This window comes from Nomia melanderi, chromosome 4 (genome assembly GCF_051020985.1).
Source record: "Nomia melanderi isolate GNS246 chromosome 4, iyNomMela1, whole genome shotgun sequence".
Classification (NCBI taxonomy): domain Eukaryota; kingdom Metazoa; phylum Arthropoda; class Insecta; order Hymenoptera; family Halictidae; genus Nomia; species Nomia melanderi.
In genome coordinates this window covers 10,906,372-10,928,808 of record NC_135002.1, presented here as the reverse complement: position 1 = coordinate 10,928,808, position 22,437 = coordinate 10,906,372, and the positions used below count along the sequence as shown (strand labels likewise).

Sequence of the window (22,437 nt, the reverse complement as noted above, 5' to 3'; positions counted from 1 at the left end):
TGCGTAGATTCAGCATGGAATGCGACTGCAAGGAAGTCACATCGTGCGAAGGCCTTTCACGGCGGGAGATTCAAAAGAAGTCCGCCAAGGGTACTCCAAAACTAAAAAAATTAGCTGATTCGAAAGTTGAATCGGTATTTTCCTTACCGCCAGAATTCTTAACGAATTGTGTTAGGTGTAAGAAAAAGGACGAGGAGCGAAAACGATGGAAATTACAGGAGACGTGCACCGGTAAACGATTGAAAATGGAAAACTTCCGCAGGTCGGTTGGGCGATTTCAATTCGAATAAATTCTACATAAATTGTGTACAATTCCATTTATAGATTCATGGTGGGCCTCGTCGTGAAGCCTGAATTACCAAAGTCGGAAATAGATTTGCGTTTGGACCCACAGATAAATCGTTATTACAATTACATTTCCAATGGGGTCGACACCTTCTATATGGCCCAAATTCACGAGGATGTTCTGGAGAAGATATTAGATTTAGTTCCGTGCAATTTGCGGGATCGATTCAACTATTGCACGGAGGATCTGTTGAAGGAGATCAAAGACACATTCACGACGAATATCAAGAAAGCGATATTGGAGTTCGCACTGCTGAACCCTTTACAGGAATATTTACACGAGGTGGATTCGCGATAAATATGTACACTTTTGTGTAAAATACTTTTCTTCCTTAAACTGTACTTGAAGGCCAAAAGATATTTATCTCGATATATAGAATAGATAAATTAATAATAATAATACTTAACAATTCCCTTGAAGCAACTTTTGTAGCTTGTATCAATGTAAAAGTGGTCTTTCAATATCAATTTTAATAGGAGGAAGGAAGTCACCTGTTATCCAATTTAATGGGTCAGGTTCGTGAACGAATTGCTATTTTGCAAAACACTCTGTACCTCATAAATCCGTGTATGAAGATGACTTTAGATCAGTGGATATACAAATTTCGGTACGAAACTGTTGATTTCCTGCGTAGCATCACTCATCGATAGATGAATTATTTTTCAGAAGTTTTCGACTTGTCGATATCGGAAAACTCCTAGAACAGACGGAGAGTTGGAACCTGTTGGAATTCGAAGCTACGCTTTCCCGTCAAATTGAAAAGGGTAGGATTATTTTGAGGAACTCTTGGTACAGTGGCATTCAGGATATATTCCTCGTGGTAAAACATGTTTCAAAGTTATTTGAATGAATTATCTGGTTATCTGCTTTTTATTTTCATCGAAAAAAATGATAAAAGACGAAACGGTGATGATCTTACAATGTTTTCATAGAACAATAGGAAGAATTTAGTTCCAAGTCCTGTGCAACGGTCGCAGTTCAAAAGGTTTTTCGGCCTTGCTGCTAAGATAATGGAGAGTCAGCTCCTCTCTCTCAGTAAAAACAGTCTGAAAGACTTCGTGGACTTGATCGTGCGGAGTCAGGTAAATCGTTTCACAAGTGTCCTATAAAAATCTTTTAAAAGGAAGTTAATTAATGATCGTCATCTCTTACAGCCTGCGAAATGTAAATTCCACGTGGACATAATAGTCAGCCACGAGACTCTTGGTTTTCATCCATCCTTCGAGGAATTTAAAATCGTGCTTTGCGGCATTTTGGATCGTATATGTAAAGCTGTTACGGAATTTAACACATTGGAGATGCAGTTGTATCTGGATTGGTCCGGCCCCCTTGAAGTTTTAAAAGTGAACGGACAATAATTTTAATTGCAGTATATTATTTGCGTGAATTTGTAAATGAGATATAAAAGATCGCAAAATTATTCCGATACAGCCGAAGATAGAGCATTCCATAGTGGAGGCGCAAAAGCGGGAGATCGTCGATCTAATCGATCGAGAAAAAGTCATTCCGGAGATGATGCTGGACGAGCTCAAAGTGTAATTACCGATAGTTGCTCCCGCTCGTTCAGCTTTTGACGATTGTCAAAAGTCATGTTTGTTATTCACAGATACGAACATTTCTACAATAATGACGAGTACCACGTGATGAAGAGCTTCGCGAGTGACGAGAGCAAAACGCTGGAGGAATACGAGGGGATGATGAAGCGTTATCGCTCGCTTATGGCGAGTATTCCGGTGGAAATTGAGAGGGCAGCGTTCACCGGTCTCTTCAAAGTATCCCGAAAAATTTTTATCGAGACGATCGTTAACAACATCGATCAGATACAGAATCTTCTTATCGATACTCTTGTCAACAAGTACCAGCTCGTAGCAGTCAGGTCAGTGTTTTAGTTTTTTTTACATTGATCTTTAAAGTAAAAATACATCGGTGTAAAATACTTGTTTCTTGTTTAACGTTCAAAATGTGGTTGTATTTATATCATATTTATATCATGGTTTGTCCTGTGTCAAGTATTTAATTATGGGTATACTGATTCCCAAAAAATCATAGCATCTGTTAGTCAAAAAGAAGGATAATCGAGTAATCATTGTTGGTATAGAATCGCAGGAGACTATGAAGCCATAGGAGAACAGGCTTTGAGCACTCCTATCGACACGGCTGCGCTGATGGAACTCATAGCTTTTGTCCGGAAGTCCATAGACGGTTCTTTGAAGCACCTGGAGACTGATCTCTACAAAATAATTCAGTACATTCTCCTTTTGTCTGACTATCACGTTCTTACGGATGCTGAGATAAACGCTAACAACACCGCGTTCCAGTGGTATCACAGAATGCCCGATGTGCTCGCGGAAAACGAAGTTATCGTTGCGACTAAGACAGTGGAGTTCCAAGAGGCTTTACGAGGTACCATTACCAAAAAACATATATTCGTACCGTCTGCTTCACTTAAATGGAAACACTAAAATATCTGTGTTATTTATGGTTCCACGAAAAGTCTTTAAGATCTCCGATCTTGGATGTTTGCAATCCTAGAAGAGATATTTAGGTGTTTTGTTTCTCATGACTTGTATAGCAAATACGAAAGAGAGAGAGAAGTTGCATGGATCGATGTCACTTTTTTCCTTTAACAGTCAGGTACATCAAGTTCGAGGAAGAGTTGTACTCCTACGCCAAACAAGTGGACGAGATTGAAAATTGGGGGGACATAACGGAGGTCTACAAGTATCAAAAGAGGGCTCAAACCTTGGAGAACAGACTGATAGCCGGCATGGAAAAGATCGACAAGTTCAACGAGGAGGAAGCTGCGTTCGGTTGGGAAATCACGCAATATCCACGTCGGAAGCAGATCGCGGATCAGCTGAAGCCGTTCAAGCAACTGTTCGACGCGATCTGCGACTTCATGACTAAACACGATCTGTGGCTGAACTCGATGATCGGCAGCTACAGCCCCGAAGAGATCGACAACGATGTTGGATACGCTTACAGGTTGATACCTTCAGGCACATTATTGTCTACAAGTATCTTGACACTTGAAGGAGTCTACTCAAGTAGTTTGATCACAAGCGTTCTAATAAATATTTGTGCATGATAATGTAGCAGTAAATAACTTTTCGAAAACAGTTTTATACATAACGATGATTGACTTTATTGAAACGTTCAGAACGATTTACAAATTGGAGAAGACCTTTCAAGAACCAGACCTGAGGAACCTAGCGATCAGTGTCCGTGAGAAGATCGAAGATTTCCGGGATCGTATGCCGATCATTTTCACGTTGGGCAATCCGGGATTGAAAGGCCGCCATTGGGAGCAAATATCGGAAATCATCGGTGTTCCCATCAAGGTGGACGCTGATCTAACTTTGACGAAGGTCCTGGAAATGGGCTTGGATTCGTTGGCCAGCAAGTTCGAGGGGATTTCGGATAGCGCATCGAAAGAAGCTACTTTAGAGAAGGCTATTGACAGAATGCAGAAAGACTGGGCGGACTTAGCGTTCACGGTGAACCCTTTTAAGGACACTGGGACTTACGTCATCGCTGGGGTCGACGATATACAACTGCTTTTGGACGACCATATCGTCAAGACTGTTACCATAAAGAACTCACCGAATATAAAGCCTTTTGAGAGTAGAATTCTGTTAGTAAATTATTGTTCAAGTCATACGTAGATATAAATTAAGAATCTAATTAAATCTTTATTTTATTTCACATTCTGTATCGTTGATGTCTTATAAGAGTACGAAATCTGCGGTCTAATTAAGAAAATGGTATGATCCTGTTTTCTTACTGATGGAATAGGGTATGGGAACACAAGCTGCATCTGTTACAAGATATCCTGGACCAGTGGCTTCGAGTCCAGGCGATTTGGATGTACTTGGAGCCGATATTCACGTCGCCGGATATCCAACAACAAATGCCGGAAGAGGGACGGAAGTTCTCTGCCGTGGACAAGACCTGGCGCGACATCATGAAGACCGTTCACTCGGATCCTCTAGTTCTCGTTGTCGTCGAGATCGATAAGATGCTGGAAAGGCTGAAGAAGAGTTTCGGCTTATTGGAGGATATTCAGAAAGGACTGAACGATTACCTCGAAAAGAAACGACTCTTCTTCCCGCGATTCTTTTTCCTATCAAACGACGAGCTCCTGGAAATTCTATCGGAGACTAAGGATCCGACACGGTAACACCATAAAAGCTACAACGGAATTTCATTCGTCCATTAGTGTTAGATGCGATGGTTCAGATGATAAGAATGTTTACGTAAGAAGTGTTTCGGTAATTCTAGGTGTTCATAGTTAAGCGAGCTGCATCATTAGAGGCAGTTTTGGATTTTAGAAGTAGCCTTTGATCCCAGTAGTTATTAGATATTAAAAATATGCTGTTCAGTTTGTTCTGAATATTCCAATGTTCTTTATTGGAGGGCACTGATTTCAAGGTTAATATCGAAGAATGATTTATACTTTCGTAAGGATGTTATCTCTCGAAAGAAGTGTTTCAAAAGCGGTGCTTAGAACTGAACTGTTCCATCAATGTTCGAGTTTGTCTGAACGACATTTTTCACAGCACGGGTGTTATAAAAATAACAAAATGAAGACCGACGATTGTTTGTCTGCAGCGTTCAGCCGCATTTGAAGAAGTGCTTCGAGGGCATACACAGGCTGAAATTCAACGAGGACCAGGAGGTGCTCGCGATGAAATCGTCGGAGGACGAGGTAGTGGACCTGGTGGATATAATATCTACTTCTGCTGCCAGAGGACAAGTAGAGAAGTGGCTCATCGAATTGGAAACAATAATGAGGCGAAGCATTCGGCATGTGGTGCAGCAGGCGATACGGGCGTATCCCCGAAAACCGAGGAAGGACTGGGTACTCGAGTGGCCCGGCCAAACGATTCTTTGCGTTGGAAAAATGTATTGGACTCTACGTATCGAGGAGTTCATGTTGCAGGGTTCTGCGGGCATGAACAAGTATTTCCAGCAATGCCAGACGGAATTGAATGAGGTGATATCGCTGATCCGGGGCAAACTGTCGAAACAGAATCGTATTACCCTAGGTGATCATCGAGTCTTTCATTATGAATCATGGAAATGAAATGATTATAGAAAAAGTACAATTATATTTATATATTAACTGAATCATTCAAACTCTTCAGAGGCATTGGTCACTCTCGATGTTCACGGGAAAGACGTACTCGCTGATCTTTGTAAAGAAGACGTGATCAAGAACACCGACTTCAGATGGCTTTGTCACCTCCGTTATTACTGGCTGGTTCGAACAATTTCATAGAAGAAGTCTACTTATTCATGAGAAATATTTTTAACACTTACCTATTATCTGCTTTAACACTTTACCAACCGAATGGAAAAATCTTCCCATTTTTTACGTTAAGCTATGGCGCGCGCAGTTGGCAAAGTGTTAATACATACGGGACCACTTCGTTATTGCACAGTTGTCATTTGCAGGATGATAACATGTGGTCTTACATGATCAACTCGAAGCTAAGGTACGGATACGAGTACCTCGGTAATTCCTCCAGACTGGTGATCACACCCCTCACGGATCGATGTTACCGAACCCTATTCGGCGCTTTGAGCCTTCACCTGGGCGGCGCACCGGAAGGACCAGCCGGTACCGGCAAAACCGAGACGACGAAGGATCTAGCGAAAGCTGTTGCGAAACAGTGCGTCGTCTTCAACTGTTCCGAGGGGCTGGACTACCTCGCCCTCGGGAAGTTCTTCAAAGGCTTGGCTTCATGCGGTGCGTGGTCGTGTTTTGACGAGTTCAATCGGATCGATCTCGAGGTGTTGTCGGTGGTTGCCCAGCAAATTCTGACGATCCAACGGGCAATCAACAGCGGCGCGGAGAGAATGGTGTTCGAGGGAACGGATATCTTCCTGGACCCGACCTGCGCCATCTTCATCACGATGAACCCCGGCTACGCGGGCAGATCCGAGCTACCGGACAACCTGAAGGCACTGTTCCGCCCGGTCGCCATGATGGTACCGGATTACGCGTTGATCGCCGAGAACACTTTGTACTCTTACGGCTTCTACAACGGCAGGCCTCTAGCAGTGAAGATCGTTACCGCATACAAGCTGTGTTCCGAGCAACTCAGCAGTCAGAGTCATTACGACTACGGAATGAGGGCGGTGAAATCGGTCCTGGTTGCTGCGGGTAACCTGAAGCTTAGATATCCGGAACAGTCCGAGGACATTCTGATGCTGAGAAGCATCCTGGATGTGAACCTCCCGAAGTTTCTCGTCCACGACTTACCCCTTTTCGAGGGCATCGCCTCGGACCTGTTCCCAGGCGTCATTTTGCCAACTCCCGACTACAGTCATCTGAACGCGTGCACGATGGACGCATGCGCCGAGGCTAACATCCAATGCACGGACGTTTTCCTCGAGAAAATCCAACAGATATACGAGATGATGATCGTTAGGCATGGGTTTATGATCGTCGGTCTGCCGTTCGGAGGGAAAACGTCCGCGTACAGGATGCTGGCCAACTGCCTCGGCAAGCTCGAGGAACGGAAATTGATGGACGAACACCAGGTGGAGATAACGGTCATTAACCCGAAGGCAATCACCATGGGACAACTGTACGGCCAGTTCGATCCGGCGTCCCACGAATGGAGCGACGGCATCCTGGCTGTTAGCTACAGGGCGTTCGCGTCCTCCACCAACGAGAACAGAAAATGGTTGGTATTCGACGGCCCCGTCGACGCGATTTGGATCGAGAACATGAACACCGTGCTGGACGATAACAAGAAGCTCTGTCTGACTTCTGGTGAAATTATTCAACTCTCTCCCACCACGAATTTGATTTTCGAGCCTATGGATTTGGAGGTATGACGCTTGAAGAAGTCTTCTGGTCTAAAGAGTCAAATTGATTATTTTTCTTCAATTCGAAATGCGCTTTTCGCAGAATTGTCATTTTTATGGGCGAAAGAGGAATTATTATTAGAAGCTAGATTCGAAGTGAACACTTTGGTAATTCTTAGATCAGTTGTTTAAACTTCTAAACGCAAAAGATAAAAATTCTGATATTTCTAAGTAAATCTCCTTTATTAGTGAATTGAACTACTAAATAGCAATTTGTTGAGATTATTGACATAATATCAGGTCGCCTCGCCCGCTACGGTATCCAGATGCGGTATGATCTACATGGAACCGGTCAGCCTAGGCTGGCGACCGCTCTTGATTTCCTGGTTGAACACGCTGCCAGCCACGTTCACGGAACATCTGAAGAATCACTTGTATGATATGTACATGAGATTCTGCCCGCCCCTTCTGCATCTTTTGCGGAGGGGCGGAGTCAAAGTATGAAAAGCAACTTCTCTATCAGGTCAAGATAAACCGTCACTCTGGATTCTCAATACTCTTCTCGTAGGAGTTGATTACAATGCCCGATGCTAATCTGCTGAGATCGGTGATGTATCTGTTCGACTGTTTCCTCGACGATTACTACAACGAGAAGTATCTTCAAGCTTTGTCCGATTTAGATATGCGAGCCCAAGTAGAGGTAAGCGTTTCTTTCCAGGTCCATCAGCTCAAGAATCGCTGAATGCCCTTTTTATCGCAGGGCTGTTTCTTCTTCTCTTGCATCTGGGCGATGGGCGGCACGCTCAGCGTGGATTCCCGTGAATGGTTCAGCGACCTCTTCAGAGCTCTGATGGGCAGGGAATTCCCTGAAGAGGTCAGAGAACGTTTCGATATCTCCGAGCATATTAAAGATCCGCCGAAGCCTTACGTGGTGATCATTCCTTTGACTGGCCTGGTCTTCGATTACAAATACGTCAAAGAGGACAGAGGGAAGTGGAGGCCTTGGCTGGCAGACCTGCAAGACTTGCCGCCGATTCCCAAAGACATGCCGGTGAACCAAGTGATCGTACCGACGATTGAGACCGTCCGTTATGTTCACCTGTTCAAGCTCCTCATCTGTCATCATAAGCCTCTCCTCGTGGTTGGTCCGACCGGCACAGGCAAATCCGTGTACATCATGGATTTTCTTCTCAAGAAGAATGACCCGGAGACCTATAAACCGTTGTTTGTGATATTCTCGGCGCAAACTACCGCCAATCAGGCTCAAGAGATCATCATGAGCAAACTGGACAGGAGGAAGAAGGGCCTTTATGGAGCACCACCTGGTAAACATTGGGTAGCGTTCGTGGATGATTTATCTATGCCGCAAAAAGAAGAATACGGAGCTCAACCGCCTATAGAGTTGCTAAGGCAGTGGCTGGATCACCGGACCTGGTACGATCTGAAGGAAATGTCTCCTCTTGAACTGGTGGACGTTCAGCTGGTGTGCGCTATGGGTCCTCCATCCAGCGGTCTGGACGTCACGCCGAGATTCAAAAGGCATTTCTTCGTTCTGGGCATATCGGAGTTCTCCGACGACGTTTTAACCACTATATTCAGCACTATAGTCACATGGCACCTGAACAGAAGAGAGTTCCCGCACTTCTTCCAGACTTGCGTTAGTTACATTGTCGATGGAACGTTGGAAGTTTACAAGGAAACCAGGAAGTATCTTCTGCCGACTCCGGCCAAGTGTCACTACTTGTTCAACCTGCGGGATTTCTCAAGGGTGGTCCAGGGAGTGCTGCTCTCCGTGCCTGAAACCGTTAAAGAGCCGGTAGGTTCACGACTGAACAACTACTTTACAGTTTCTTAAGAATATTTGCTGTTCAATTTTAATTCTTTAATATCGCTCTCACTGTTTTAAGGTTAGCATGAAGCGGTTATGGGTCCACGAAGTGCTTCGCGTTTACGGAGACCGACTGGTAGACGACACGGACATTAAGTGGCTCGTCGACCAGATACGAGTCACCGTGTCCACTTACCTGGATGACGACCTAGATCGTATGTTCCAAGACCTGCTGAAGGATAACCAAGAATCGGTACGTCTCCATAATTTTCAGTCGTTGAAATGTCTTCTACTGTTCATTAAAACTTGTTCTACCATAGGTGACGGACATGGAACTTCGGAATCTAATTTACTGTGATTTCCAAGATCCCCTGGCCGACAGGAAATTATATATAGAGGTTCCTAACTTGGATGATCTCACTGCGGTGGTTGAAGAGTATCTAACGGAATACAATTCAATTTCAAGGACACCGATGAATTTAGTCCTATTCAGGTTCATCTGTCGTTTCCTTAGCCAATACTATTGATCAATGAAACAGATCTACATATTTTTTTTTAACAGGTTTGCAGTCGAGCATCTTTCGAAGATCTGCCGAGTGATGATGCAGCCCCGTAGCCACGCCCTTTTAATCGGCGTGGGTGGGTCGGGTCGTCAGTCTCTAACAAAATTAGCCGCGCACATCTCGGATTATGAGCTGTTCCAAGTAGAGATGTCCCAGCAATACAGCACGTATGAGTGGCACGAGGACTTGAAGAACATTCTGAGGAAGAGCGCCGCGAGCGATTTGCACACGGTGTTCCTGTTCATGGACACCCAGGTCCGCGAGGAGACGTTCCTCGAAGACATAAGCAACCTGCTGAACTCGGGCGAGGTGCCGAACATATTCGCCGCGGACGAGATGACCGACATCTGCGAGAAGATGAGGGTGATCGACCGGCAGCGAGACAGGTCATTACAGACTGACGGCAGCCCGATCGCGTTATTCAATTTCTTCGTGCAGACGGTGCGCGAGCATCTGCACGTGGTCGTCACGATGTCACCGATCGGCGACAATTTTCGCGTCAGAATCAGGAAGTTCCCGGCTCTGGTGAACTGTTGCACCATAGACTGGCTGCAGAAGTGGCCGGAGGATGCTCTGCTGGCTGTCGCCACCAAGTTCTTAGGCGAGATCGATCTGACGATAAAGGAACGCGACGCCTGCATCGAGATGTGCCAGTTATTCCACACGTCCACGCAGGACCTGTCTCTGGAATTTCTGCGTAAAGCGAAGCGGCACAATTACGTCACCCCGACTTCCTACCTCGAGCTCATCAAGACCTTCAAGGACTTACTCATGAGGAAGAGAAAGGACGCGCTCGAGGGGAAGAGGAGATATGAAGCGGGTCTGGAAAGGTTGGACAGCACTCACAAGCAGGTGGAAAAGATGCAAGAGATCCTAGTCGCGCTGCAGCCGAAGCTACTCGTCGCTGCTAAAGACGTCGAGGCCATGTTCCTTGATGTGCAAAGGCAGAACGACGAGGCGGTTGCCATTGAGCAAGTCGTTAAGCTGGACGAGGAGGCCGCTATGGTACGGTTTTTAGATCAAAGTTCATTTTATTTAGTTGCCTCTTGCGAGTGCTGCTCGGTGCTTTCTTTTCCTTTTCTTGAGCGTTGTTCGTTTGCGTTTCGCGGTTTGTTAACAGTAATGAGATTTGGAAGAACTTGCAACTTACCAGGGAAGGTATGCTTTTCAATTTACTTGTTTGTTATATCAAAATGCACTATGGGTAGCTTCTTTTAAATAATGAATTCCAGATAATATGACTTTTGGTTTACAATTACACACTCGTTGAAGAACTTGTTCAGAAATTCTCAGCTATTAATCAGAGATTTCTAAAGTTCTTCAAAATTGTTAAGATTCGTTCGTAAAGGTTCTTGTATCTCCAAGATCGTCGCGAGCGAGGCGGACGCGATCCGAGCGGAATGCGACGCAGATCTACAAGAAGTGATGCCGATCTTGAACGCGGCGAACACCGCGTTGAACACCTTGACCCCGCAGGATATTCAAATAGTACGGTCCATGAAGCGTCCGCCGGCCGGAGTTCGACTGGTCATGGAGGCGGTTTGCATCCTGAAGGTACACTCGATCTTACCAGCGAATTACCTCGGAAACCTCTCGAATCTTCATAAAAGTAACAAACTCCCCAGGACGTGAAACCGGACAAAGTTCAAACACCGGATGGTACGGTGGAGGACTATTGGAAAGCATCTTTGCGGATGCTGAGCGACATGAGGTTCCTCGAGAGCTTGCTGACCTTCGACAAGGACAACATACCGGAGAAGATTATATCGAAGATCCGCTCGACAATCTTGACGAACCCGAACTTCGACCCAGAGAGGATCAGGCAGGTGTCGAATGCGTGCGAGGGCCTTTGCCGTTGGGTGTTTGCATTGTCCGAGTACGATAAAGTGGCGAAGGTCGTCGCGCCGAAAAAGCAGGCGCTGGCCAAAGCCGAGTCCGACTATTCCACGGCGATGGCGCAGCTCAGCCTGAAAAGGAGCCAACTGCAGGAAGTGCGCAAAAGACTGGAGGAGCTGGAGGAGCTTCTGTCGCAGCGGAGGGCGGACTACCAGGCGATGACTGACGAAGTGACCGAGTGCGAGGAGAAACTGAGGCGGGCCAAAGAGCTGATTGGCGGCCTGGGCGGGGAGTACACCAGGTGGTCGGAAACGGCGGCAGCGCTCGGCGAGCTTTATCACAAGCTGACAGGAGACGTGCTAATCGGGTCCGGCGTGGTAGCTTACCTGGGCGTGTTCACCGCTCCGTACAGGCAGCGGCAGATCGAAAACTGGATCGGGATCTGCATCGATTTGGCCGTTTACTGCACGCCTGACTATCAGCTCGCTCAAATCCTCGGCGATCCGGTGCTGATCAGATCATGGAACATTTTCGGGCTGCCCAGCGACCTTTTCTCGATCGACAACGGGATCATCGTCGCAAACTCGCGACGCTGGCCGCTGATGATCGATCCTCAAGGACAGGCGAACAAGTGGGTGAAGAACATGGAGAAAGAGGCGAACGTCAACGTGATCAGATTATCTCAGCCTGATTACATGAGGGTCCTGGAGAACGCCGTGCAGTTCGGCCAGCCTGTTATACTGGAAAACGTCGGCGAGGAATTGGACGCTGCTCTTGAGCCGCTCCTGATGAAGCAGACGTTCAGGTCCGGTGGCACTACGTGCATCAAAATCGGTGACTCGGTTATCGAGTACTGCGACGGCTTCCGGTGATTGTTGGTCTTTACTCCCGATCGTCGAACTTTTCTATGTTTTGTCTATATCTTGTGGAATTTGCGTTTCTTAGATTCTATATCACAACTAAGTTGCGCAATCCGCATTATCTGCCGGAAGTGGCGGTGAAGGTCACTCTGATGAATTTCATGATCACACCGACCGGCCTCGAGGACCAGCTCCTTGGCATCGTCGTGGCGAAAGAGCGGCCCGACCTTGAGGCTGAGAAGAATCAGCTGATCGTACAGGGAGCCGCGAACAAAAAGTACTATACGCCTCTCACGTTATCTCCATCGACCGACAAGCTAAAAGTGCAGAGGGGCAAGGGGACTTTTCCACTCACGATGCTCGGGCCGCCTCGGCTTTCGACGCATGGCGCGTGGCAATAATAGAGGACATTTTTAACGATTTTTAACTTGGGATATCTTCTATCGTTACTATCATTGTCATTACCGCATGCCAATAATGAACGCTCGTCAAAAGCCATCGTAAGTGTAATAGTTCTCTTGCCCCTGTGCATTTTCAGTTTGGTGGTCAATGGAGTTAACGTGAGAGTTGCACTGTATATGAATCTTTTTTCTAAGGTGAACATGTTTCGTTGTTTCTCACGTTGCTCGGTTTTCCGGGATTTCTCCGCAGAATGTTGAAGGAGATCGAGGACAAGATTTTGGAGGTTCTCTCCACGTCCGAGGCGAACATTCTCGAGGACGAGAGGGCGATCAGCGTCTTGAGCTCCTCGAAGCAGCTCTCCGACGAGATACTCGCGAAACAAACAGCCGCGGAGATAACTGAGAAGTCCATCGACGTGGCGAGATTAGAGTACACGCCGATCGCTGTGTACAGCGCGGTCCTTTTCTTCACGATAGGTATTTCGTTCGCATAAACTGCTTCATTCGAAAGATCGGTGAAAATTCCTGTAAACGACATCATTGCCAAGTGAAGGGAATATTGTTCGACACGCTGTTTGCTTGGCCAGCAATCAATTTAACGAAACGAGATTATTGAAAAGTTAAAGTTTGTTGCAAACTCTATAATATCATAGAAATGAATTTATAATTCTAGACAACTCATCAAAAACACAGAACATGTGGAAAGTCCTAATTTCTCTTATCGATCGAGGTGTATCGCATTATTTTCTGTTTGATAGTATAAAAGTAAAAATACTTCAACATTAATCATAAGAAACAAGAAAGAATTTGTAAATCTTTTTTTAAGAAGAAGAAAGGAAACGTAAGAAATGTAATTTGTAATATAACAAATGTAGAATGGATTCTTATTTTGTTTCGTTTTTTCACATTTTTTTCGAATTTTTCCGTGTTTAACAAGTTATTTCTTCACAATCTTCAATGCTCTCCGAAAACGAAGGGAGCCTGCGGCTCGGGTACTTATATATTTATGCGTTGAAGGGAATATTCATGTCCCATAGCGGTCCTGGCGAACATCGATCCCATGTATCAGTACTCGTTAACCTGGTTCGTGAATCTCTTTAAAAACACAATCGACAACACGGAGCCGGTGGAGGACATAAAGCAACGGCTCCGGGACCTGACCAGAGAGTTTACTTACTCGTTGTATGTGAACATATGCCGTTCGTTGTTCGAGAAGGACAAGCTCCTGTTTTCGCTGCTGCTCTCGGTGAATCTATTGAACAAGCGCGGCGAGATCTCGATGCCTCAATGGATGTTCCTGTTGACCGGCGGCGTGGGCCTCGAGAATCCATTCGCTAATCCCACGCAATGGCTGCCATCGAAATCCTGGGACGAGTTGTGCCGTTTGGACAATGTCCCCGGATTCGAGGTAAGCGGAAAGGAACATAACTGAAATTGGTAACGACGTTTCTAGAAGGAAAATATTACTTACATCTGTGTCGAAAGGTTCTTGTTCTGTTTCTTCAAAGGTCGAGAAGATTGTTAACCTTTTAACGCTTCAGGGACAATGTCAAATTCTCGATTTCTTTAAAGGCTTTGAAATTTGTCTTTCTATGTTACAATTGCTATTATAATTTGTTGATAGTCCAGACCAGTAGTTTATACATTTTTATGGGCCATCTTTGGAAACAATAATTTCTTGTCTTTTAAGATCAATTTGCGACCCATACTTTAGATGCCTTTCGTTTATAATCTTTGATATAGTTGTCTTCAAATCTGGGCACTAGAAGTCATAGTTGTCTTCAATTCTAAGTATTAGAAGAAAGTAATTAGACAATGAAAACAGGGAAGATGAGGGTGGTGGGAACGGTATCAATGTCAGTATCGTGAACCAACGTCGTCCCGGAAGGGTTAAAGTTAATCACTAAAGACTCCGTAGAGCGGCGTGTGTACAAAGTTTCCCCGCGTTTTTGTGTTTAGGGGTTCAAAGATTCCTTCACGAAGAACGTGGACGCGTGGAAGGTCGTCTTTGATCACATGGAGCCTCACGCTTTACATTTCCCCGCTCCTTACGAGCAACTCAACCCTTTCCACAGAATGCTCGTGCTACGATGTGTTCGTCCTGACAAACTCGTGTCAGCCGTGCAGGGATTCGTCGAAGGTGGGGAACTGTTACGCATGTCCAATGAAATACCGGCTAGATACTCCATGTACCTAAGATTTCTCGTTTCATATATTTCTTTTAATGATCATCACACGGTATTCGCGATACAAGACCATCATAGCGTAAGAATAACCCTGACATGATCTTTAGAAATTTGTATTACTATTATTTTTATTATTAGTAATATATAATTTGTATTACTAAAGATATCATAATGACGTTACAGATAACAGCTAAAGAAGTAAAATAAAATTCAAAATAATAAATGAAAAAGTAATAATTTTAACAACACAGATGAGGATACGACTTCTGTTCCCGTGAATTTTTTATCATAAAAGATCTGTATTAATGTCAACCTTTTTTCTTTTCCTGTCGAAATCGACAGAGCAATTAGGTTGTCAGTACGTTGAGCTGCCTCCCTTCGATCTTCTGTCGTCGTTCACGGACTCGTACTCCTGTGTCCCGTTGATATTTGTCCTGACACCTGGCGCCGATCCCATGGCGATTCTGTTGAAATTCGCGGACGACCAGGGCTTCGGCACCAGCCGACTGTTCTCCTTATCTTTGGGTCAAGGGCAGGGCGTGATCGCCGCCCAACTGATCGACGAAGGGGTAAAGAACGGCACCTGGGTAGTTCTGCAGAATTGTCACCTTGCCAAGAGCTTCATGCCCCAATTGGAGAAGGTGGGAAAATGAATTTTTAACCGTCTCATTCCCGGGATCTTTCTAATGCCCTTTCCGAGCCGCTCGACGAGCAACGACGGAAACGAGATCGGAACGACAAAGAAAGTTCCTTCTAAGATTTATAATGTAACTGTTCCGGCCACGGGTATACCTTTCTCGTTCATTTTTCATTTAGATCTGCGAAAGCTTCACCCCGGAAACCGTGCATCCCGATTTTCGGCTGTGGCTGACCAGTTACCCCGTGGATCATTTTCCCGTCAGCATCCTTCAAAACGGCGTCAAAATGACCAACGAGCCGCCGAAAGGACTGCGAGCGAATATAACCAGGTCTTTCCTTCAGGTACTACTAAGAAAATACGATGACCGTTTTTAGACGTTACGAGACTAGTCGATGAGCGTATGGCTCGTACGGTAGGATCCAATATCCGACGACGAATTCTTCGAGACGTCGAAGCAGAAGGAACCGTTCAAGAAGCTGCTGTTCTCCTTGTGCTTCTTCCACGCCATCGTCCAAGAACGCAGAAAGTTCGGCCCGATTGGCTGGAATAATCAATACGAGTTCAACGAGACCGATTTGAGGATCAGCGCGCTGCAATTGAAAATCTTCTTAGATCAGTACGACGACGTGCAGTTCACCGCTTTAAAATACTTGACAGGTAATTCTTCGTTCACGTACTCTTCATTCAATTTCATTCTTCTACGATCGTAGCTGGCTAAACTATATAGACATAGAATATAAAGTGCAGTTACATTTAATTAGCTTTTCAGTTGAATGGTAACTTGCGGAAATTGCTAACGTCTGTATGTCTTATATATATATATGTATATATCATATGTACTTCATTCATGAAATTCCTGAGTTAGCGAATTTACCAGGATATTAGGTTGATCACAAAATTTTGATCACAGAAGTCAGAACACAGTTTTCACGTTGTTCAACGAAACTTTATTACACTACGCGTTGCTCATTTCGTTCGATAATTTTCTACGATCCTCCTGTAGATTTATTTATAATACTTATTTACATATCACGATTTAAAAATTACATTGAAGAGAAAGACGGCCGGACGTCTTGGTCAACTGGGTAGTCGTACTTGAAAGTCTAGCAACGTGCCAAATCCAATATGGCGGCTCGACCGATCGGAGGAGCGCGTCGGTCGATCTAAGTCGTAATCAATCTGTCTTCTAGGCGAATGCAATTACGGTGGACGCGTGACGGACGAATGGGACAGGCGAACTTTGAATACCATCCTCGCGAAATTCTACTCGTTCGAGCTGCTCGCCGAAAAGAAATACTTGTTCGATCCGAGCAGTCTCTACTACGTGCCCGATGCCGTGACACGCGACGATTTTCTCGAGTACGTCAAGTCTTTCCCGATGTCCACGGCTCCCAGCGTGTTCGGCATGAACGAGAACGCAGACATCATCAAGGATCAGCAGGAGACCACGTTGATGTTGTCCTCCGTGCTGGCGACGCAGGTAAAGTCCCATCGGATACGATCGTTCGAAGCTGATCTTGATATCATGCGAATAATTCCATCTTGTTTTCACTGTACAGACGGTACAGGGACTTAACGTAAGTCTTTTCAAACATGATTCACGCGCAACAAGTTGTTTTTTTATGTGACATTTCGTCTGTTTTATGTGTCTGTTCTTAGCTGACTCCGGAAGTGCCTACTAGACAGGTAACAGATGTTATTTCCACAGAATCCTTTCATTTTTATATTTTTACAATTCTTAGATTTATTGCTACGTGAAAACGAAACATTTGGAAATTATACTGAACATTATCACATCAAAAATATTTCATCTCATTGGTCGTGAATCCAGAGAACAAAACTTCACTTTCTTCGGGAGAACAAAAACGCGCTAACGCGTGGTTATCGATCGCAATAAACGAAAGCACACAGTAACGAGTAACCGGGCGTTAAAGTGTATCCGTCGAAAAATTGTGCAGTTAACACGTTGGTCGTTACAAGAATTTTAAGCGATGTAATGATAATCAGGAATAATGATTAACGATCCGATATCACAGTTCCTAGATTATACAACTGTCTACTCACTGATATTACTAAATATCTTCATTCACATCAAATTCTTTATCACAATCGCTTCTAACTAATTTAGAATCTCCGGTCACCGGTGGCCGCAGTGGTGAACGCGTTAACAGGTCGACGGAGGCCAATCTCGTTGTAAACGCCATTGAGGATTCGTCCGGCGAAGTTTCTCGGAACGCGGCCCCGCGTTGCCATTATCTTTCGTTCATTAATTCCGGGACAATTAAGGCGCGCGCGAGTTTCCGCGGGGTCCCGTGTTTCACAAATATAATAGCGCGCCTTAAATGTATTCCGTGTGACGAATCGCGCGGACTACTAACGAGGCACCGTGTTGCTTCGCCATCCTCCAATTAGGACACCGGGGAAACGGAAACAGACACGGGGAGGTCGCCCGACGAGACCGTCTACGTGGTGGCGTCTGATATTCTGTCAAAGTTGCCGGAGGACTTCGATCTCGTCGACGCGCTCGTCAAGTATCCGACGTTATATAATCAAAGCATGAACACGGTGCTGGTACAGGAAATGGGAAGATTCAACAAGCTTCTGCAAACGATCAGGAATAGCCTCATAAATGTTCAGAGGGCGATCAAAGGTAAACGACTAACCCAGAGCGTGCCGCGGCCCGATCAATCTTCTCACGGACCCGTGAACACGTTCCTAAGGTCTGGTGATCATGAACCCGGCCCTCGAGGAGGTCTACACGTCGATAATCACTGGAAAGATACCGAGCGTGTGGATGAGGAACTCCTATCCGTCCTTGAAGCCGTTGGGCAGCTACGTTCAGGACTTCCTGAAGAGGCTCGCCTTTCTTCAGGTGATTCTGGGTTCCGCTTTAAATCGCTGTTAGTTGAAGGCCAATCGACCTTACGAAGACGGAGGATCCGTCTCGAAAAACCGTGAGACGGGTCCATTGTTTTGAGGATCGTAGAAACTGGATCCTCTGAGTGTAATTAGTCGTTTCATACTGTTTTGTATTAGGTACCGGAAAAAGTTCGGTTTTCTTGTTACCGATGAATTGAGGTCCGGTTTCAAGTAGTGTTTCACTGGTTTAACGAACGAAATTGGTATTAGCAGCCAGTTATGTTCGTATCGTTGATACCAAATGGAATAATTTCACTAGAACGTGTTCTGTGTTTGAATTTTGATTTGAGAACTTACACGAATTCTTTCCGGTAACTAATAATATTCGAGTGGGCACGAGTGCAGTTTATATTGTTTTAACTGATGGATTGATGGGATATCTTAGTTTGAAGGATGTTACATTTGATAAATGTTGTATGTTGAAAGTTTAAGTCGATTTTCATTGATGAAATTATAGGAATATATATTATAATTATCTGGTTTTCAAGCTCTGGTTTTCGATGTCTATATGAATGAACACTTAGCTTCATGGGAATAAGACAATGGAGTGTATAATAATCTTTCGTTTTACTGTTAACTGGGTTTCTCAAGTATGACATTGATGACATGACATTATTTATAAGCAAAGCGATTTCTTGTTTTTTCATCGCGTATTTTATCTTTTTTAACTTATTGCTGACTACTGCTTAATTCGATAACAATTTTGTTCGATCGACAATGAGTTCTCACAATTTCTTTTCAGTCATGGTACGATGAAGGACCACCAAGCACTTTCTGGATCTCCGGTTTTTATTTCACCCAGGCATTCCTCACCGGAGCCCGACAAAACTACGCGAGAAAGTACTCGATACCTATAGATCTTCTGATCTACGACTTTCTACCGTTGAAAGACACCAGCTTTCCCGAACCGCCGGCCGACGGTGTCTACGTTTACGGTTTGTTCTTGGACGGAGCCCGGTTTAACACGAAAACGATGAAAATCGACGAGTCGTTGCCGAAAATTCTGTACGACACGGTTCCTCACGTAAGTGTTCATATCTCAGTTTTCATTTAAAATTACAGTAACCTTAATGTCTTCGTCCCACTAATTTCGAATGTAAAATAAGTCTACATAGGTAATTAACATATTTTCATACTGCAATCAATTTTTGAAAAAATATTCCTTTTCCTCGAAATTATTAATATTTGCATTGAATATTGGCAACAGGCTTTTCTATGCCATTTTGGCAATTCTTCTTTGAACGAACACTAGATTCACTGAACCCGTAAAATTGACGGATATTACACATTTTATAAACATTTTTTAGTATTATGTTAATTTCTATTGATGTGATTATATGAATACATACTTTAATTCTCTGTTAGCGAAGCTTTAATTTCCAAGACCTATACGAATGAACACCCATTTTTCTAGGAACAATGCAATGATGAATCAGCATTAGTATTATTACTAGTATTGCTATTTATTACTGCTAGTATACTAGTATGACTGCTAGTATTACTACTAGTGCACTAACACTAGCAATACTAGTGTAATAGTATTCAATTATATCACATGTAAGAGTTTAATAACATTCATCGAAAAGGCCCATCTGTTTCATCTCGTCGCACCGACGATTTTCTTGCCGACAATCCGCGCGAATTGCACTTCTGAAACGGTTGCGTTCGTATCCAGATCTGGCTGATACCGGCGAAAAGGGATGAAGTGCCGGAGAGGCACACGTACACCTGTCCTGTGTACAAAACTGCGGAGAGGAAGGGCGTTCTGTCGACGACCGGCCACTCGACGAACTTCGTGATCGCCATATGGCTCCCGACGGCGCATCCGCCGGAACACTGGATTTTGCGAGGCGTAGCCATGCTCTGCCAATTGTCCGATTAAACCAATTACTAGCAACCCCACGATTTACACTTATTTCAATCGCGATCCTAATTATTACGACCTCAAATTGTTCGTCGCTCTGAAAAACGTTCGTCTTATTCTTGCATGTCAACGTGAGAACATCCTGAGGACGCTTTGTTCGATCTTCGAGCCACGATAAAACTCGTTTGTATGTCTTTCGCGCGAAGAGATTAGATTACTTTGTATAAATGCGATTTATTTAACGGGATCGTCTTATCAGGCCGTGATAATAAAAGACTCCATTCGAATCTCAATTCCGTGTCGGTTGATCTTCGATTATCAAAGGGTAGATCGACTTGGCCTTAGCAGAGACCGATGTTCATTTCTGAGGGGACTCGTTAAGCTTCCAACGAAGATGGCCCCGCGTTATTAAAACAAGTTCGATTCACTTTTAATCTTCGATTCCCAGGGACATTCAATTAACCCTGGTGCAGAGAGCGGAGGATCCTTTCGGAGGTACGTTCTTCGGATCGTTCGCCCGCCCACCGGACTCAAGCCCACCCTTGAACTTTCATTTTCCCCAACGATTTTCTAATCTCGTCCCTTTAGACGCTGAAATCTCGACAACGGTCGTTTATCTAGAATTTTCCGCTGAACTGTGCACAATCTTTCAAAGCAACATCAGAGGTGTGCCTGCTACCTTCCCTACAACAGGTGGCGGTGGAACGGGGTCAGAGGTCTCTAAAAATTTCCAAACGATAGTGCCGAAGCGTCGCCGACCCATCTTTATTTCGGTCCAAGAACGTCACCGAGCCGCAGTGTCTGGAATAAACACACGAACTTCCTTCGGAACTATTCGAATAACGGCCCTGCTGTAAGATTCGAACGTTTTCGTTACGAAAATACTATCCACTGCGTAAAACGGTTGAATTCGATTAACTTTAGGCTGCAATGAAATTGGTCTACGATATGAGTATCAGTATTATTAGACAGTGGTAGATAATAATATTACCTACTATTTCTGATATTAATGTTTCTTCCTTGGAAAACATTAGTTTTAGAAATATTAATTCTCAAGATTATGTAACATACGTCTGAACACATGATCATGTGCTTCAGATATTTTTTTTGAGAGTATTACATCTATAATAGCTAAAATGACTCGTCAATTTCAATCTTGAAGATTTAAATAACGATAAATCATCTTTGTTAAATATTCTAGACCAAGTAAATAACATTTTTTATATTTTCCAAGTGTTGGACCGAAGAAAAATTATCCTTAATTTTTGTATAAGTCAATCTGAGGATTAACTGTGTATTTACCTCCAAAGTCAGTCTTAATACCAAAAATTCATCGTGAACGGAATCAAATTCAATTTCAGTAATTAAATAATGCCCCCAGTTCAAAATCTTTCACGAAAATCTCGAGAATATTCCACCCCCGATCTATAGATGAAAATTGAATACCTTCACATTCATCATTCTTTCAAGCATTCTTAATTCCTTCCAACCGATGGTCTCAAGACCTTTTCTTTAACCGTAGTACTACCAAGCAGTCAAATTGACTTCTCGCAACTTTTTTACAAAAACCACAGGCACGCATTTATCAAGATTTCGACTGTCCTATTAATTTCCGTTCGCCTATTACTAAATGAATCTCTTCAAAAATTTTTCAGTGAAGCACTTGTATCATTTTAGCAACTAAGAAGTGATTATTTCAATCTATTTAGTAGTTCCAGCGTTAATTCCTTACTGTGCAGTATCGCGTTAGACTCAAAATTGTGGAAGATCTTAAACAGAAATGAACAAAAAAATAAACATTACAGTCCCTCCTAGATCAAATTAAACAGTATTTTTCTGTTCCGATCAATATCTTCAAAGCAAACACAGACATAAACGAACACACAATGTTCGTTCGTTTCAAGCGAATTAACGAAAAAACTGCTTCTAACGGGCAGAGTTCCACAAAAAATCCCAAGGGCAAGAAATTAACCATTCCAAAAACGAATCCTCGAACCGTCTCGAACGCTCCACTCCAGAGCCGTCCTTGCACCGATGATCTTACCCCTAAGCAGCTCAAGAACATTCGGCCAGCTTCAAAATCCCCTATTGCGATCGGAAAGCGGCGACTAGAATCGTCCGCGGTTTATACTCTGTGCCCGCGACGAAAACGGCGGACGAGGTTGGGCGGCGTAT

The 22,437-nt window shown here is 44.2% G+C and overlaps 1 protein-coding gene across 1 annotated transcript; it reads left to right on the top strand.

The window, feature by feature from the left end:
* The first annotated feature begins 14 nt into the window (after positions 1–14).
* On the top strand, positions 15–20,287 carry LOC116429559 (dynein axonemal heavy chain 7-like). The gene is made up of 35 exons (XM_076366901.1): positions 15–262; positions 325–628; positions 823–953; positions 1,013–1,166; positions 1,279–1,428; positions 1,501–1,689; positions 1,778–1,881; positions 1,953–2,222; positions 2,445–2,749; positions 2,977–3,331; positions 3,507–3,980; positions 4,142–4,522; positions 4,958–5,394; positions 5,494–5,609; positions 5,804–7,189; positions 7,466–7,663; positions 7,734–7,865; positions 7,926–8,981; positions 9,073–9,246; positions 9,314–9,486; positions 9,556–10,561; positions 10,922–11,110; positions 11,182–12,260; positions 12,338–12,529; positions 12,904–13,130; positions 13,691–14,061; positions 14,613–14,793; positions 15,182–15,480; positions 15,656–15,820; positions 15,896–16,136; positions 16,670–16,959; positions 17,892–18,129; positions 18,200–18,351; positions 19,141–19,422; positions 20,074–20,287. The coding sequence occupies exons 1-35, from the start codon at positions 15–17 to the stop codon at positions 20,278–20,280; spliced, it is 11,856 nt and encodes a 3,951-aa protein (XP_076223016.1). The 3' UTR covers positions 20,281–20,287.
* The last annotated feature ends 2,150 nt before the right edge of the window (positions 20,288–22,437 follow it).